We start from the raw sequence: 19094 nt of genomic DNA on the forward strand, positions 1-19094 counted from the left end.
ATAACTTAGTTTTAATTTGGCACAGTTTGTGGAGTTGAGAAAATACACAAGAATCTGTTTAATTCTGAAACAAATTTCAAGTCTTTCCAGGTACTGCAAAGCAGGGCTTAAAAAGTTAATCTGATAATAATGGGAAGTATTTGAAAATGGAAGACAGGTGTTATTCCGTATTTCATGTGGTTTTTAGTTGCTTAGGGTCTAATATGTAGGGGTTTTTTTGGAAAAGTTATTTTTGTAATCCAGACTGTTGCTTCTCATTAGCTTTTCTGTTTAGTAATTAACTAGCAGTGCTATAGTTTATTAAGGAAGTAAAAGAATAGTTAAAGCATAAACTTCGACCTATGAATCTGATTTGAGAGGACTGGGATACCCAAAAAGTCCTACTGTCAAATGAGGGTTCTTTCAACACATGAGCTCTGAGTATGAGGTTTTTATTGATACAGGTATAGCAATAAGAATTTCAGGATGTTTTCCAACTGAAATTTCCTTTAAAAATAATGCAGCTTATATTTGTCACGGTAGTTGCATGCTAACAAAAGCTGCATGTTCCTAAACCTAGACAGAGAAAGAAAAAGATTAAGTATCATTTGCTGGTGTGTCTTTTAACTCTCTCTTTTGCTGTTGTAAACTTGATATGTAATGTCAGCCTAGGCACAAAAGAGTGACTTGAGGATGGAGTTCCTGAATGAACTTGCTTTTAGTAGTGTAGCCTTTCCATTTATATTTTAGTGTAGTTTGCTCTAATGGAATGTCACAGAGGCACCAGGTTTGGACTTTAAAATAATTTTGTTCTTCAGAGCAGTTACTAGTAATCAAAGAGATTTTATAAGTAAACTCATCAAATTTTCTGTGTTATTGGTGCTCTTTCCTTCTAACATGTATTTGCATGCTGAAACTGCTATGATGCTTTGACCTTTGTAGGAATTCTTTTTGCCACAATTCCTGTGTTTGGCTGCTCTAGTTTTGGTTCAGCCTGTATTTCTTCCTTGCTTTTGGTCTGAGGTAGAAGCTTCCAGTGTTAATTGGAAAGTCTGATCCTTGCCAACTGTGGCCCTCCAGAGACAGGGCATTTTCCTGGTCACTGTGGATGCATTCAGAAGTGATGCATGAGCAAAGATACTCATTTGGGGACAAGGCTGGTGAGGCAAGAGAAGCCTTTGGAACAGGAGGAGCAGGAAAGGTGCTTGATGGGAGCTTGAACAAGTTCTCCAGGAAGAAGGGTCTAGCATGTTTGTGTCCAGGGAAGTCAAATGATGAGTCAGCATGGGACATAGGTTTCAGTATAATAAGCTGATATTTGGAGAGTATCAAATTGGAGAAGGTAAATTATATTGATGGTGAGAAGAGATAAGAATTTGTCAGATAAATGAAATAATACATTATATTGATTGAATTTTCTGTTCAAGGCTCAGTCAAATGCTTCCTGGACCAGAGTAAGCATTTTGATGTTTTCACATGTAAAGAAGTTTCTTTTACCAATTCACCTTAATTCTAATTGTTACTTCCTTGGTAATTAATTTGAATGTCATTCTGCAATCAGGGATTGCTTAAATACATTGCCAAGGGTGAAATGGAAAAGCAGGAGTTTTGCTTTCAGAACAGTGCCTTTAAATGTTTAATTCAAAACTCCAACTTCAGATTCTTTGACAAAAAGATGAGGTGGTGGGGTTGCTTCACTTCTGTTAGCATTATTTTTTGGGTTATAGTGGGCAGTTTAAGTTGTGTTCTTGAGCTGTCTAAGAAAAACCCGTTAATGACTAATAAAAATGAAGTTTTTAATTGAAAATACAGGTGACTTTAATGGCAAATAGAAATAGACTATAGATAGTTATATATCAGAAACACAGAGATGAAAATGGTCTCTCAAGTGTAAGCCACACAGCAGAAATGAGCAGCAAGTTTTGTACCAGAACTTGTGAATTTCCTTTGTAAGGACTAGTTTTTACTGTGTCAGTAAAAGGTAAAAAATATTCTAGACTCTGGACAATAAGGTAGAAGCAAAGCAATACTAAAATGATTTACATTAGGAAGGTAAGAACCACGCTCACAGAGGTCATATGTACTACAATCCTAGTGGTTTCTACAAATGCACATTTTCCAACAGGCTTCAGGAGACACTTGTTATAGGATTTGCTCAACAAATGGAATGTCTCCTGTGTGATCTTGTGTCTTCCAAGAGAACTCTCTAGTCCCCCTTCTCAGTGTTTTTGCCCGTTGTTTCCTGTCCTTGTGTTGTAATTATGTGTCATTAACAGTATGTAGATATTGTTGCTGGATACAATACTTCCTTATTGGAAAATCAAAATATTATTATGTCTATGACATTCTGCGTTATGAACTATGAAACTGAGACGTTGAGTGTTTACACTAACACTTGTGTTTCCATGGCAGCACCAAACAAGAACTGCTTCTGTCTTTCTTGGAAGGAGATTGGAAATAAATAAGTGCAATGCAATTGCAAAATTTTTCATTACCTTATTTGTGGCATGATTATTAGAGATTCTGAAAATCCGTTCCGTTGAAGCTGTTGGAATACAATTGAGGAAGATGTCCTCTACCTGAATGCCACAGTAACTAATCTCCTTTAGGCCAGTGGTGAGGCTTGATAGGATGTTCCAGAGCTGAACTGCTTTAGGTTGGTGGCACACCTCTGAGCTTCTGATGTCATCCAGGCATGTAAACTTGTGTTTCCAAGCTATTTGCCTACCAAGTCATAGGCTCAAACTTCTTGGAACAGACCTAACAGGACCATCCTTTTCTACTGTAGAATGTAGTAACTCAATTCCTGTTTATTCTATTTCATAAGCTGCTTTTATTCACAATGAATTCTGAAAACAATTTTTAGTGGAAACAGTAATATTGGTGGATAGTTGGTATGTTTATGTTAAAAATTAAGTTCTTATCCCTTTTGTGTTCTTTTTCTTGACTAAATATTTGTGTTGTTGTGAATGAAAACCATGAAAGATGCTGAGATAGCATAAAAGGTAATTAAGATTTATGGCTAGAGTGTATTCAGGTTCTTCCTACACTTCCATTTTCCTTATGTCAGTACTTCTCCTGACATAATTTGGATACCATCTACTTGCTGTTACTGAACTTTCACCAAGCTAAAGGCTGTCCATAATAAAAGTGAGAGCAAGTGCTGCTTTAGCAGATTCACTGTATACAACTTTTACTTTGGGTCAGAGTTTTTTGAATCTAACCATGTTGAAAATTCTGTAGGGAAACTTTGTTTTTGTCCCTAAATTTGCTGTTGTATTATGGCACAGGTTTATTATTTTGTATTGTATGCTTTGATTCTGTACTCCATAATTTATTGGCAATGTAATATGTTTAAATTACATAAAATACAAAGATTGTTAAGATAATGAATCTTGACATTTTCATCACAGAAAACTTAAATCTTATCTCAAAAGTAGAATGATTTTGCTTCAGATTAAGGGGTACAGTGTTTTTGTAGACAGTCTGATCTTGTGTTCTGAAAAACAGAAGTGTTGTGTCATATCAAGAGCTGTGTAAGAAAAATATTGTTTCTATTTTTCTAATACTGATTTGCCTGATGTTTTCAAGTCCTAAAGAAAAGCTGCTTGTTGCATGAAAGCAGCTTTGTTCATGTATTTACCTAGAAATGGTTTGCTATCAGGTAGGGAGCCCTGGACACACTGTATTACAGAAATAAAAAATTCAACTCCTTTGCTGTTCTGGTACTTGACAACTAGTGTAGTAACTTGTGTGCACAGCTCTTCGGGGCTGTGTTATTGACTTGGGTCACCTCAATGTCCCACTTTCACAGAGAATGTCACTATTTCAGATTTGCTTTTGATGACAATACTCACAGCTCTGTGCTGGGAGCAGGTAAAACTTGTAGAAATCTTTAAAAATAGCTAATTAACCAAAGCAGAATGGGTCACATGTGATCTGAGATAATCCATTTGGGCAAATTCAGCCCAAAATGTTGGTGTAGCTAGACTGTCAAGAGGTTAGGTTTGCAGGACATTGCATGAAAGGTTCTTCCATGAACTCAGCGTGCAACAGCCCTTTTTCAAAATTGTTTGCCAACAAGTGGTATAGGCATAGGTAAGGTTTCTGTTGATAGATTTTATTTGGAGTGCTGAGTGCCACAACACAAAGCACAGGCAGTTTGAGATCCTCTTGAATGATGCATGCAAAGGAAACTGCGTGAAACTGATACTGTTGATAAATTTGCATGGCTAGTCTGTACACGCAGCAGCCAAATGAGGCTGGAGGCATTTTGTTTGATGAAAAGTTTACTGAACTGAGCTTTTATCTGCCTTATAAGAGAGTTGCTCTTAATCCTGGCCTGAGCCTCATTAAATGGTTCTGTACTTACCCCACAGTAAGTGAACTCAGAGCAGGCCCATGACCAGTCTAATAATCAAATATCTCAGCTTGTTTTACTTCTTATTCATCCAGGTTTATCTCAAAGGCATAGAGGAAATGTTGATTCTGTTACTGACCATAGTTACTGTACTATGTTGAATAAATTCCCATGGAGTGAGTGATTAATTTCAGTGTACATCTAGTCCTCCTTTCATGACATACATGGTTTGTACACAAAATTTATCACTGTGGCTGGTTTGATAGCCTTACTTTAGCAAAGGTCAGTGAAGCTAAAAATACTATTTTCCCCTCTTAAATTGTACCTTATTCACTGTGTAATGTCATTCCTAAAAGACTGAGGAAAATTCCATGGATTATTGGTATATATGTTGAATATTGGTTTATATAGTCCTTCATTGTTATCCTCTAACTTCTAGTAATTAAATACTTTTGATCATCATAAATATATCCAGTCATGTTTATAAGCCCAGGCTGAGAAATAGAATTTCTGAGTGTTCCAGGTTGTGAAGCTTCAGACTGACTGTATCATATTGGAAGAACTTTGCTCTTCATACTCCTCTGCTAATAACTGTAATTGATACCATAATTATACCCCATCTCTTCTTTCAAAAATTAGCCATGTGTTTGCAAACCTTTATTTTTATATATATATGTACATACACAGATATATGTATGTATATAGCTAATTACTTTGACCTTTTGGTGCTCTCTTTGCTGCATTTGGAATGGATCTATTTTTTATCTTTTTTCTTTATAAAGCCCAGTGTTTGTCAGTCTACAGGTGTGTTAGATTAGTTCTTTCTGAACCAATTAGAGTGCTGGTCACACCTGGGATACTGTGTCCAGTTTTGATTTCTGCCACAAAGAAAGATGTGGACAGGCTGGAGAGGGTCCAGAGAAGGGCCAAAAAAATGATCAGAGGACTGGAAGCTGCCATAGGAGGAAAGACTGAGAGAACTGGGTTTGTTCAGCCTTGAGAAAAGAAGGTTTGGGCGAGACCTTATCAAGATGTTGCAGTATTTAAAGGGTGGTTACTCCCTTTTAAAAGAAGTCACATGGAAAAGAGGAGGGGTGATATCTCCAGGTTGTTCCTGGGGTCACTCCAATTGGTCACAAGACAATTTTTTTCAAAGGGGAACAGTCAGCCACTGGAATAATCTCCCCAGGGTAGTGGTGCATTCCCCAACATTGGCCACTTCCAAGATTAGGCTGGGCAGGCTGCTGGACTGTCTTGTCTAGAGAGTGCTTTTGCCAAGAAAGGCTGGACTGGCTGATTCTTGCTGAGCCTCCCAACCTGGCATGCTGTGATTCTGTGACTGTTCCACAATGAAAGCTTCTTTCACTTTGCATGCCATACAGTGCAGTTCTTCCCTAATGATGTCTCCTGCAGCCTTACTAGTGATACAGGAAAGATAAGTTATCTTTCCATACCCTATACCAGAGCAAACAACAATAACAATAAAATTATAAAGCTGAACTAAAACTGAACTTTGATGATTATTCATTTTGTCATAAAGATTGAGACTTATCACAATAAGATAAAAACTTTACCTTTTCTTAATTTGATTCAGATCAATCACCATGGCTGTTTTATTACAGACCACCAGTGCAACCTCTAAAACAATTTATGCTTTCACATTATTAAAGGATCGATTCAGTTGGCCCTTAATCATCTTTTTATTTGAAGGACAAGAATAATCTTGGCATAAATAAGTTCTTTCAGTCTAAGATGAGTTGGGGTAGGGAAGCAAAAAAATAAACAGAACAAACAAACCTGGGTAGTTCTAGCTTCTTGAAAAACATCAGAAACCTCTGTGTTGGGTGTGTGTGTTCATATCAAGCTAAGGATATGTTAGTTCTGTCATAGTTCTGTATGTTAGTTCCATTGCTCAAATCTTTATTATATGCAGATATTGCCAGTAATTTTTAATTAGCATTTCCTCTTTCCTTACTGTCTAAAGGGAATATGTGATGCATTCTTGTTTTAAAGGTTTTTTTTGTGTGTCTTATACCTTACAATGCATTATTTTCTCACTGAGACTGGACAGAACTCCTAGTTTATTCTGGTGAGAGATTAAAAGACACTAATAGTGCCTGAAAGCTATCCTGTTCTCATCACATGGACTTGAGGAGTCCTGGATAACTAACACAGGAATACTACAGGTTAAACTGTGTTTTGGGGGGATTTTTTCCTATTAAAATCCGTAGCAGATTCAAAGCCAAATAAGAGGAGAATTTCATGTTTTGTAATTATAGATAGTACATAGTAATAACCAGCTGGTTGTTGACATAAAAGCACAACCTGTATATGCAAATGATGCTCTCTTGGCTGTAATTAGAGACAAGAGCTTTAAGAATGATGCAGCAATAGGCAGTATTTGCAGCAGGGATGGAGGAGGTGTGTCCCTGATGCAGACAAAAAGAACAGCAACAAAAGAAAATAGGCTCTCGAGTCAGCATTCTAAACTCCATTGTCACTGCAGTAGCAGCTGCGTGTGGAAATGAGGCAAACAGAATTTGAAATGAAGAACTGGAAAAGAAATTGCCACTTGCCTGTGTGGATGGAGACAACTATTGGGCCTGATTGCCAATTAACTGCTCTGTTTTTTCCTGACAGCTTTGATAACAGGTCAAAAATGTGGCAGGAGCTCTCTTTGACCTGCTCCATCCTTTGTGGTTGCTCAGCCATAGATACTCCTCTGCAGACAAAGAAATACCACAATGGTACGAACAGTAGTTTGTGTCTGTCTGATGTTGGATGTGGATGATTTCCAGCAGAGTCCAGTGAGTTATCTTTAGATTGAAAAAGCCTTGCAGGCATAGGAAGCAGGCTAGGACTACATAAATATTGTCAGTTCATACTAAACATATTTTCAAGGACTAAAGAAAGGATCTAGGGTACTTCATCAGCATTAAAACAGCGTTTGTACCTACCCTGTCCTGGAGCAGGAGGAAATGGTTTGTTGTAGGTGGAGACTACAGAAAATCTAAGTGTCATATGACCACCCTCAGAGTACAGAGAAATGTTCTCTGGAAATGAATATACCTTTGAACAGGTAGTCGTAGTTCCAAGACCCAGATACCTCTGGAGGCTAAATCTTGTCAGAATTGCCTGTGCCCTGAGTCATCTTGGCTGGTGATGAGTCTGGGTGTGCAGGGTATTTATTAGCTTAGATAGATGGTCCCTGTTTGTGGGCTGGAATTGTCTGTAATGTCTGACTAGTTAAGGTGTTGTCTCTGAATGTTCGAACTCTGACTCTCCTGAATGCCTGAACCATGATTGCAGCACTTCTGCCTTTAATTGACCAGATAATTTACCCTGTCAGGATATCATGGGCTATTTAAGGCTGTCTCTTTAGAGCAGTTATTAGCTTTCTTTTTCTGCTTCATTCAAGAACAGATGTTTCTACTGTGTAACTGAAATAATCAACGTCTTTGGAAATCAAAGATTGCTATTTTATGAAATAGAATATGATGGAAAATCTGAATTATCAATTATAAAAGGGCAAGAGGGAAACTAATTTTATGCAACTTTGCAGAAATTTATAAGATCTGAGTCATGATAATGGTAAATAGTTAACTTCAATGGTGCCAGCAAAAATGCTGTTGCCTTTTATACTTGCATAGCTAAATATTTCACTTATGATTTTTCATACCATTTCTGTATTTCAGAGGAGTGTCATCTGTTTGGTTTTTGGGGTTTTTTTTAGATTTGGAGCCGTTTAAATTTCCTTAGTGATTTGCATTTAAATGTTTTATTTTTTGTCATCAATTTTTCCACAGTTCATTATTTCTTTAATTGCCACATCAGGTTCCCAGAGAAGGTACTTGCACTTCCAGAAATATCTGTGTGAAGGGTTTTTTCTGAATATATATTTTAATTTTTTTTTTCTTTTGATTATGGACACTGGTACATGCTATTAGTAAGCTTAGCAAAACAGGTAAGAAGGATTTTAGTACTTAAATAAGATCTGGTGACATGAAGGAAAAAGACTTAACTTGCCACCCACACTCAAGGCCATATCCTGTGTGACCCACAGGAGCAGTCCCAGTGAAGACACAGAAAATACTAACCCAAGTAAAGTAGACAAGATCTATTTAAAACAACCCACTGTTGTTTAAGAACTCTGTTTATATAGCATTGAGGAAGACAAATTTTCCACAAAAGGTGGGGAAGCAAAAGTACAGCCTTTCCTAAGGGCATCCAGCATGATTCATGCTAAAACTGATTGTTGAAGTCAGCTTTCCTCTTCTAGACTCTTGTCCAGTGGGTAACAGTCCTGTTCTGCTGGTATTCAGGATTTTTGGAGAAGAAGCAGCTGCATTTAGCAGACCAGAAAATATTTATTGTGAGCTTGGTCATTCCAGGATATATTTTTTCTTGCTCCTAAACAAAAGCACTAAACCAGAAGGAAAACTTGGGCAAGTTTAGAACAACTTTGATGAAAATATTTGTGTGAGGTGGATTTTTGCCACTTTTGGCTTATATAGTAAAAGCAAAGATGAAATGTGGACGTTTAGGACAGGCACAACCCCTCCTGCAGCAGCCTGTGCTCCGTCTCTGTCTCCAGCCAGGTGCTGCTCAGAGTTTAGTGCAGGCAGGGCTGTGCTGCCCTGGGCTTGCCTTGTGCGTGCCAGTGGCGCTGCACGGTGGAAAATGACAAATGCAAATTTCAGCTTGGGTGTGGAGACAACTGCGTGGGGCTTCTTTACAAAGCTGCACTTACTACCAATAAATCTGAGTCATCCTGTTGTAGTAAAGCTTTGATAAGAGGCAAAATCTTTCATAGGAGTTTATCAATCCCTGTGAAGGTGCCTTCAGTTTAGTTCTGCTTTTCTAAGAGGTCAGTAGAGAAAGGCTCCCATTGAGAATCCAATCTTTGCTCAGTAAAAGCCTTCATTCAGCTCCTTGACAGTGTTAGGAGACAGCAGGGTGTCAGAAGAGTGGTAGAGTTCAGCTGGTGGTACCTCCTGGAATTATGGAAGGGCTCCCTGGTGTTCACTGACAGATTGTGGGCAGGTCCTTGGAAGTGTCCCACTGAGGTTTATGTTGTGTAAATGTTGGAGTGCTCAGTGCTTTGAAGGGCTAGATTCCAGCACTAGCCACTGCTTGGCAATGATACTGCATCTCACTTAGAAATTAATGTTTCCAAAAATTGTTTGTTGAAGTGTGAGGAGATTTTAATGCTGGAAAACCACTCAAGCAATGGAGGTAGGTTGCTGGCCAGTGCTTGTTCTATGCAAATGAAAGCATCAAATGTATATAAACAGGTGCTGCTATTGTGAATTTTCACTCACTATTGCAGTGAAAAGATTTGCTAGGTATCTGATGTACTTCAAAGTGTTGTTTGTAACGTTTTAAGTGTGTCAGGCCTGGATGTCTCATTCAGGTCTGGTACCTCATGTTGATTAGATCAGTAACTTCTATGTGTCTGGAATTACAGCCTGCCTTATATCTTACCTGTTTATAGTTATTATTAGGTATTAGCAATTGAGGACAACACTTCTGCTGGCTGAAGATGGAGAACAACATAACTACCATCTCTCGTGAAGAGCTTGAAGAGCTACGAGAAGCATTTGGCAAAATAGGTATGTTTTAAATAAGGGAGTCATAAGGATGCCCTTATTTAGGGCAAAACTGTTAAGGATTTGGGGAAGAAATCTTTATGGATCACTTGGTTTTGATCAGACTGTGTTTTCCCTCTGTATTGCCAGTAATATCTAAAAAAATGTAAAAAGAATGTTTACATAGAGCCCTTACTTTCACTGGAACTAAGTGTGTTAATTTCTTTCGACTTCAGCACTGAAAACAGATACATTTTCTTGCAGGGTGGGAGCATTTTATGTGTTATTGTTACGTATTCCTACATAATGGGTCTCAAAATTCAGGTTTCTGAAAAAACTTTTGATTAAGCTTCAGGTGTTATATATTTTCATGTTAGATTACTGACACTTGGTTTTTGCTTTATTTGCATGCTTTGCTGAACTAATAATTTCATTTATTCAATCAGATTTTATGTTTTAAGAGAACTAAACTTGGAGATTTTTTGATCTTTTGTTAAAAAGATCAACTTTGTTACACCAGTGTTAATAAATAACTGTACAGTTTTGTATGCTTGAGAGGATGTTTACAGATTAATCAGAGCACACAGAAAGTGTAAGAAATTATATAGCAGCTAACCCTTTTTTTCCAGATTGCACTGCTGAATGTTCATTTCTGCTTTATTTCTTATTTACTGAGGGGTGATGTGTAACTGTGCTGCTCACAAAATCAAACAACCATGATTGTAATCAGTCATGATGGGGGGAACAGGATCATTTTAGGCAAGAACTCTTAAATATTAGGAGGCTTTACTTGGTAAAGAAACTATTGGGAAGCTGTATGTTTGGAAGATTTGGAAGACCATGAGTAGTATGAAGAAGTGAAGAGGGAATTACTTAGGTTATGTCAATACAGGTATCCTGCCCAGTAGAGTCAGGAAATTAAAATTAAAAAAAACCTAACTTTACCATAAATAATAGAACAATGAACCCATTGACTCAGGATGTTGTTGAGACCAAACAAAGAGTAGAAATTCTACAGGGAGTAAGATACATCCATGGAATATAATTCATGAGTTGCTGTTAAACAGTCATCAGGACATGTACAGCTCAAGTAGTTTATATCCTGCGGGTGCTGGGATGACAGACCAAGGAGAAGAGCACTATATACATTTATCAGTCTACTAAGAGATGTTAGCATAGCTAGAGACTCACTGGTGTTGTCTGACAGCTTTTCTATATGTTGGTTTTCACCATCTATATTCCTTCTTTTTCTCCATCCTCTGCCTGCATCTTTTCCTATTTCAGCTTGAAGAATTGTCTGTACTGCTCCTACTCCATGAAGACCATTTTTTCCTTATGCTTTCTGTAAAACATAAAAATTAAGCATGATTGGTTTTAATTTTTTTTCACATTTCTTATGTCTTTATGGATAAAGTACTTGCAACTAAATTGGTAAACTGAGAGAAGGCATTTATTTAACTCTCAGCTTGTCATCATGGAAACTTACCCTCAGTGAAAGATGAACCTAGAGAAATAAAATAGCTGGTAATCTGAGTGAGCCCATGAGCATGTCCTCTGATGGTTAGAGCATCCCTGTTATTATGTATGGTCTTACATGTCTGCAAGCCACTGGATGAATTAATGCATATGCAGACATCAAGTTTGTGTATTGATTTGTGAACTTTTGATAGTATCAAAACCACATTTTTTTTTATTTTTACCCTGCATTTTTAGCCTTTTGTCTGCAGTGAAATGTGGCTGCCTTATGAAGCTGTACAGAAGCTACATAGTGTAGTATGGATTACAAAAAAAAATACTGTATAGCAATTAATTATGGCTGGGGATGAAAGCATGTTTCTCTGCTTGCCCTTCTGCCATGGGAGGCATTCATCCACTCTGGTATTATTGACTGAGTTCTGATACTAGATGCAATATGAAGAGATGTTTTTAACTAGTAAATGAAAAAAAAACAAAAGTGGGAGCACCTTGACAAGTCAGAGGAGTGGCCACATCATCTGCTTCTGTTTCTGATTCATTGTGATGTTCTCTTAAATTTCTTACAAATATATCATTCATAGAGCTCTTCTAATCACAACATGCATCAGATTTGAGCTTACTGATTGCAAATGGTTTAATATTACACTAAGCATATATTAATTGATGTCCCTTTGACTTGAGTGTTTATAGATAGTTTTGTTGCGAGTCTTAAAAAAAAAAAAGAAAATCTTGCTCTTTACTATTTGCAAATTTGCTATCTCGTTCTATCAGTGCTCTGGGATCAGAAGATAGTTCCTGAGAAAGCATATAACAAGATGGCACAAGTCCTAGATAGTTATGCCTCCAATCCACAAGCATTCCTTCATATCTACTTACCTATATCAGAGAAAGAAACACTCATCTCCTAGAACTGTGTTTATCATGCTTCATTTATTCTTAACAGTTACCGTACCTTAGTACATGAATATGCATGAGTTTACACAAGTATAACAACTTGTGCTTTCATTCTACAGATATTGACAACAGTGGCTATGTCAGTGATTACGAGCTTCAAGACCTGTTTAAAGAAGCAAGCCTGCCCTTGCCTGGTTACAAAGTCCGGGAGATCGTAGAAAAAATCATTTTAGTGACCGATAGCAACAAGGATGGGAAAATCAACTTTGAAGAATTTGTCTCTGTAAGACCTTTCCTTTGGATGTTTCTCTACTGTTTGATATCTATTGAGAATTATTAAGTTCTACAACTAAGTGCTATTTTTATATATAATTATTATTTTGAATTTTCTCTGACAACCTAGAATATCCTATATGATTATTTTCTAATTTTTATGTTTCACACTCTTATTTAATTTAATGGTTCTGATTTCAGCAGCATGTGAAAGAACAGTAGTTGCAATCAGTGTTGTTTTCTGTTTCCTCCAAGGTGAGGGGAAGGAGTACATATTGTAGGCACTGTTGGGTCAGCCCTCGCTCTGCCAAAAGAGCAGACAATTGGATAGCAGCCTCTGAATGCTCTTAGCAGAGCTTCACTATGCCTAATCTCTATACTAATGGCTCTTTATTACTGGGAGTGAGGTACAAGTTTTCCCTTTCACTGAGCAGATTTCAAAGCTTTAGGCTTTTCTAATGAGAATGGCTCACTGGTGCATTTTAAAAGAAACAAGAACTTACCAGGCTGTTGTTTGTGGGTGCTTGGGGATGATGATGTTTTGTTTTGAAATTAGAGTACTGCTGCTAATTGCACGAGGTTGCTTGTTGAATTAGGGGTTGATCTTTCTGAGATTCTAAACATGCAAGTATTTGCTTCCAGGTATTAACTGTGTCTTTTACTTATACTTCATTGTCAGTCTGAGACCTCTGCAGTATTTGGGCAAACCTAGGACATACTAATATATTCAATGTGGGTTACATTGCAGGCAGGTGGAAAATGGTATTAACTTGATAAAGGAAGGGCATGTTTAACTGTCATGTTAGACCCTTTTGCATGAAAACATGTGGGGAAATAAGTGGGAAAAATATACTATCATCATCAAAAATGTGTGTATCTTTAGTTGTGTTCTTCAGTTTACCAAAATATCTATGGAAAAATTGTGTAGATATTTGTATGTCTATTTTTTTAGATAGCATGGCTTAATAGAGGTATTCACTGTGAAATAATATGTTAGATATCCAGTATAGATATAGATATCCAAACAGTAATTATTTCTTTTTAGAACAGAAGTCATTATAGGTATCAAAGAAATTCAATCAGATTAACTGCTGACTCTAGACTACTTACATGATTTAACAGTTATTTGAAGGAACAATCAATCACAAAATGCTTTCTATTTTTTAATTTCAGATAATTCAGGAATTGAAAAGCAAAGATGTTAGCAAATCTTTCCGAAAATCAATAAACAAAAAGCAAGGTATTACAGCAATTGGAGGAACATCAGCAATATCTAGTGAGGGGACACAGCACTCTTATTCAGGTAAGAAATAATTAAACATGGGCAAATTTTCCATGGAGGAAGACTTTGAATTTGCTTTATAGATAAAACAGAACCTAACTGGAAACTGTTGGCAATAAAAGCAAATTAACACAGCAAAAGCATGTGGAGATGGACAAATAAGTGTGGGTGATAGTTTATTATCTCTGTTCAGATGTTGCTCAGTTTCACTCTTAGTTGCACTTGGAGGCAAGTTGGGCATCTGTGTGAGAGCAAAAGAGGAAAACAAGCACTGACACCTTGTGGGGGAGGAAATAGCCCCTTTGGCATACTTCTAGTAAAGCTAGTCAGGTTTTTGCCTTCATTATGTGCTAATGGACACTCATTCCTATATTCAGATAAAAAAATGAATGAATCCTGATTTTCATTTCCACAGTGTTAACTAACATGAACTAAAACCCCACTAACAAACTACCACATATCCTTTCTGGATGGACTGCCCTCCTCAGCTGTCTCTGCATCATGGAATTGTTCACTTGTACATGCTTTTTGTATAGACTGTCTCTCTCTGAAGAAGCAGCTTTTAATATTTGATCTGTTTCTTTCTACCTCCCCCTGCTGCATGTAATTTAAGTTGGTAATTGTGCCTAATTGCATTGCAGCTCCTAGCCAGAGTGTGCACCACCTTCTAGGATCATATTGCAGTCAGCAATATTGCAACTTTTTTGATTAAGTCTGGAATTTGTGTTGTCCCAGACTGTATTAAGGTTCTGTATTTGAGGAAGATTTACTTTGATTAACCAAAGGTGGCAATATCCTCTGTTTCAGTAGGATTCCAGCACCAGCTATACCTGGTACATCCTTAAAGCAGGGGATATGCTCCATCCCAAAGGATGCTTGTAGGGCATCAGAAGTGATTCTTTAGATGCAGTTTTATTTTTGGTTGAGAGAAACAAACCCCACTAGAGCACGATTCACCTGGCCTGGCCTCACCCAGCATCTCATTTATGATGAGGTGAAGTGTGCTCTAGAATTTCACATTGTTTCCCATTGACAGTGAAAGAAGCATAGTGAGTCAGTGCTTCTTGAGGTGAGGTGAATACCATCTGTAGTCTTTGGGAATTTGGGTACTGAGACCTGATTGACTGTTATCCAAATAAGCTTTCCTAGATACATAGTAATAAATTATGCACTGAATATGAAAGAGAATTTAAAACTGAGATATTAAACTTCTTCAGTTTCTCAAAGCTAAAGACAGCTCAGCAGTTCAGCTCAGTCTCAGAAGGCTGCCCGTCTCTAAAGTCCAGCAGAAGGCTGAATGAAACACTGCATTTTGAGCAAACAGTGCATGGAGTGAGATGTTGCATATTTCAGATGAGACATTTTCCCCCCTTCTTTGTAATTGCTGAGAAACCAAATCTGAAGTCAACCTTGAGGACACACCTTCTCTAAGATGTTCCTATGATACTCATGTTATCCTTCAGAAAATCACCAGGTACTTAGAGTGTGCAATGGGAGAAAGGCCAATCTATACTTAGCATTTTTTGTGTTCTTTCTCATTGGACTGATTTTTTTAATAACTGACCTCTGTGAAATTAAGGGGTTTTTTTGCAGATGAACCTCTTTGACCCAAGTATGCTGTTACTAGTATGTCTTCATGGAAATGTTCATCTTTTATTTTAATGCTGTCTTTCTTTTCAGAGGAAGAAAAAGTTGCTTTTGTTAATTGGATAAATAAAGCTCTACAAGATGACCCAGACTGTAAGCACCTCCTACCAATGAACCCATCAGATGCCAGTCTGTTTAAATCCCTTGCAGATGGCATCCTTCTTTGGTGAGTCCATGGCTATGAGAAGGAAATTCATCTCAAAGGTTAAATGCTGATCACAGTGACATGCATAAGAAAACTTTAGACAGGTGTTAACATCAACACCCCAGTCTTAAATATTTCATTTGTTTGCCCATAGAAATGTGATTTTTAACATATTTTCTATGTGACTCTGTGGATACATTATAGAAGCAGTTTTCCACTTCAGACCCATAATTATACATGCCAGATATGTGCATGCTGTTTATAAAGGAGATAATTAAACAGTTCATTAATTCATTACTTGAAATAATTTCAAAAATTGACTATTTAAAATATTTTTAAAGTTACTACTTACAGTCATTAAGTAATGGGGTATCAGGAACAGAAATCTGAATGAAATCCATGGCAAAACATAGAGCATATAGTAGGTCCCTTAACTTTAGTCTGCTGTAAGTTTCTAGTTAAAGTGGATTACTAGTACCCACTGACACACCATGGTAACAAGGGATTAGCTGTTAGTATTGATGTGAATTAGTCTTTGAGATCACGAAGATACAAGGTACTACAGAAATACACTGATTATACTACAGTTTTTCAGTAGAGACCATTTAAGTTACTTTGGTTACATTTTAATCTCAGGAGCTTTCTTTGACAGTTATAGATTATGATCTATAAATTATAAAAGGAAGATGCAATATATTATCTGGGGCATTCTGAATGAATGTGCAGTTATTTAATGGGGGAGTGGAGATTTAGACAATGGTCTTTTTTTTTTTATCTTGTCAGAAATGTTTGCAGCTAGTTGAGTGTCAGTATTTTATAACCAAATAATATATTTTCTGAGAAATGGAAGCTTGAATAAATTCTTGACTTTTCTTTCTTAGCAAAATGATCAACTTTTCACAACCAGATACAATTGATGAAAGGGCTATTAATAAGAAAAAGCTCACTCCTTTCACTATTTCTGTAAGTACTGCATGGATAGGACCTTGCCACAAATGAAAAAGTAAAGTATTTTTCTGTTTTAATGACAGTTCTCCTGGTGGAGAAAAAAAATATTAAAAATCATACATAGTAAAAAAAATCCTGAAGCATGAGATTGTATTTTCTAATAAACTCTACTGTATTCTCCTATTTCTTAGATGATTTACAGAAAAAAGTTTTTTCTTGTTTTCTCTAATTTTTTCCCTATTAGCTATTTTTGTTTTGCCTTACTGAGTACCTGAAGAAAATAATTTTAGACTTTGAGTGGATAGCCAGGTTGTATTTTAGCCATGCAGAAAGTATCTCTGTGGCTGTATATTCTGTGATAGGATGATACACTTACAATACTAGAGACTAGCTTTGACAGAGGATGAGGAGATCTATTTTAATTGTGTATGAAGTCAGAAAATTTTGACAGAAACAGTTTTTAAGAACTTAGTTTGGGTTTAAGAAAACAGGTCTGGAAAGGGAAGTAGATCCATAAGTTACAGACGCAATGAGAAAAAACTGTTGACAAAAACCTCAGCTAAATGGCAGACTTCATTTTGGGCAGTGATGTTAAAATATGAAAAGTTAAACCACACTCTATGTTCTAAATCCTCCACGTGGGTTTTGTAATCACTACTTATTTGAAAAAGATTTGTCAGCAAAGATGATACTGCATGTGTTATGTTGCCTCTGTAGATAGTGAAATATGACACAAGAAAATAGTAACACTGATGAGAGCTGCCAGCTATTTTTTCTTGGAATCTTTGTCAATATCTCTGACAATCACTAGCTTTACTTTGAATGTCAGGGTTTTGAATTGTCTTGATTTTCTTATGCTCTTCATTCAATTACAGTTTAACAATTGCTTGAATAAATGTGTAAGATTAAGATGGGGTGACAGTGATGTCAGTAGTATCCTGCACAGGACTCCATGCAGGAATTCCATATGAACATGTTTTTCAGGATCAAGCCTCTGATATTTATACAAATCAATGCAATGCATATGCAGTGCATACTGGGCAGCACTGATACTTAGGAATTACAAAAAATATTTTTATTAAAATATTCCTCAGTAATCCCAGCTGCAGAAGGTGGCCCACAATTTTTAGGTGTGTCCATATTAAACACTGTCATTGTTTTCATTAAATTTTGGTAAGATGCAAGGTAGTTCACAAAAACCCTCCAGAGTGCAGTTTTCCGTTGGAAGCCATTGAACTAATGCATTATTTCTTCCAAAGTTTAATATGAATAATTTTACTAAAAATACAATCTCCCAAGTTTGTTCAATGATAATATTCCAAATAGGAAAACCTAAACCTGGCTCTGAACTCAGCATCTGCCATTGGCTGCACAGTTGTCAATATTGGATCACAAGATTTGCAAGAAGGAAAGCCACACTTGGTATTGGGACTCCTGTGGCAGATCATTAAAGTTGGCCTTTTTGCTGATATTGAGATCTCCAGAAATGAAGGTAAGAGTAATGCCAGGTATAGCAATGCCAGCCCCTTGGAATTAGCTCAGACCACAATAGCAGTGATTTCAGCTTTCTTTCAAACTTGCTTTTAGCTCTTATTGCCTTGCTAAATGAAGGGGAAGAGCTGGATCAGTTAATGAAGCTCTCCCCAGAAGACCTCTTGCTGCGCTGGGTGAATTACCATCTGGCCAATGCAGGGTGGCAGAAAATCACTAACTTCAGCCAAGACATTAAGGTATGTAGTTATTTCTTCTCATAATTGAACACAGTGGTATTAAAACACACAGTGCATAGAAAAAAATTGTCAGATCAGAAGAATTTAGATACTATAGTAATCTGCTTTATCTGACTGCAGGTTTAGCCTGCATTTTTCAACATTGAAAGAGCATTTATTTGATCTCTTCTATCCTATTTAGTTGCTCATCCCTTGTATTATCATATCACAGTGCAAAGTGAACATTTCCAACAAGCTGATAGTCAGGGAAGTTCTAATGTTGTTAAATGTCTATTAGAGTTATTTAGGATAATTTGCACCATCTTACAAGCTGCCTAATAACTGCCAGTCAGTGCTTTGCTGGTGTGTCAGCTGACTGCCACGGGGGCTGAAAGATTCCTTCTCTCTTCAGTCATTCTGCAAAGGCAGGCAGAGCACTGTAGTAGCCCAGCTGAGCAGAGAACACAGCAACTTTTTAAAATGGAAAGCAAAGGAGGAAGACTGCCTTAAGGTGGTTAAACCTCCTTTCATTGGAGAAAACCATGTCCTTAATGGGTTTTGGCTATCTGCTGCACCATTCAGCAAGTTACATCATTTCAAATGCTGCCAAGAAGGCTGTTATTAAAGCAGACTGTAACTAGAGTTTTATATGAAAACTGCTACTTTGCTAAAAAAAATTATATGCTGCTTAAGAGAAGTAGTAAACACTTCTAGAACTAGTAGGGGTTTGTTTTTTCTTCTAGTTTGTTACTGCAAAATTGATCCTTTTTGTGGGCGACCACATAAATTTGCC

The 19094-nt window shown here is 37.0% G+C and overlaps 1 protein-coding gene across 4 annotated transcripts in view; it reads left to right on the top strand.

Moving 5' to 3' along the window:
• PLS1 (plastin 1) overlaps positions 1 to 19094 on the top strand; it is a 41003-nt gene that overhangs the window by 8207 nt on the left and 13702 nt on the right. The window contains exons 1-8 of one of the 4 annotated variants that reach the window (XM_054515940.1): positions 6998 to 7086; positions 9834 to 9951; positions 12417 to 12580; positions 13744 to 13873; positions 15533 to 15665; positions 16526 to 16607; positions 17919 to 18084; positions 18180 to 18322. In XM_054515940.1, coding sequence (XP_054371915.1) covers positions 9882 to 9951; positions 12417 to 12580; positions 13744 to 13873; positions 15533 to 15665; positions 16526 to 16607; positions 17919 to 18084; positions 18180 to 18322 — 888 coding nt within the window. In that variant the 5' untranslated portion in view covers positions 6998 to 7086; positions 9834 to 9881. Of the gene's footprint in view, positions 1 to 6997; positions 7087 to 9833; positions 9952 to 12416; positions 12581 to 13743; positions 13874 to 15532; positions 15666 to 16525; positions 16608 to 17918; positions 18085 to 18179; positions 18323 to 19094 lie in introns of those variants that run through there. The other 3 variants (XM_036389135.2, XM_036389132.1, XM_036389133.2) reach the window with 3 other exon arrangements.

This window comes from Molothrus ater, chromosome 10, assembly GCF_012460135.2.
Source record: "Molothrus ater isolate BHLD 08-10-18 breed brown headed cowbird chromosome 10, BPBGC_Mater_1.1, whole genome shotgun sequence".
In the NCBI taxonomy this organism is placed as follows: domain Eukaryota; kingdom Metazoa; phylum Chordata; class Aves; order Passeriformes; family Icteridae; genus Molothrus; species Molothrus ater.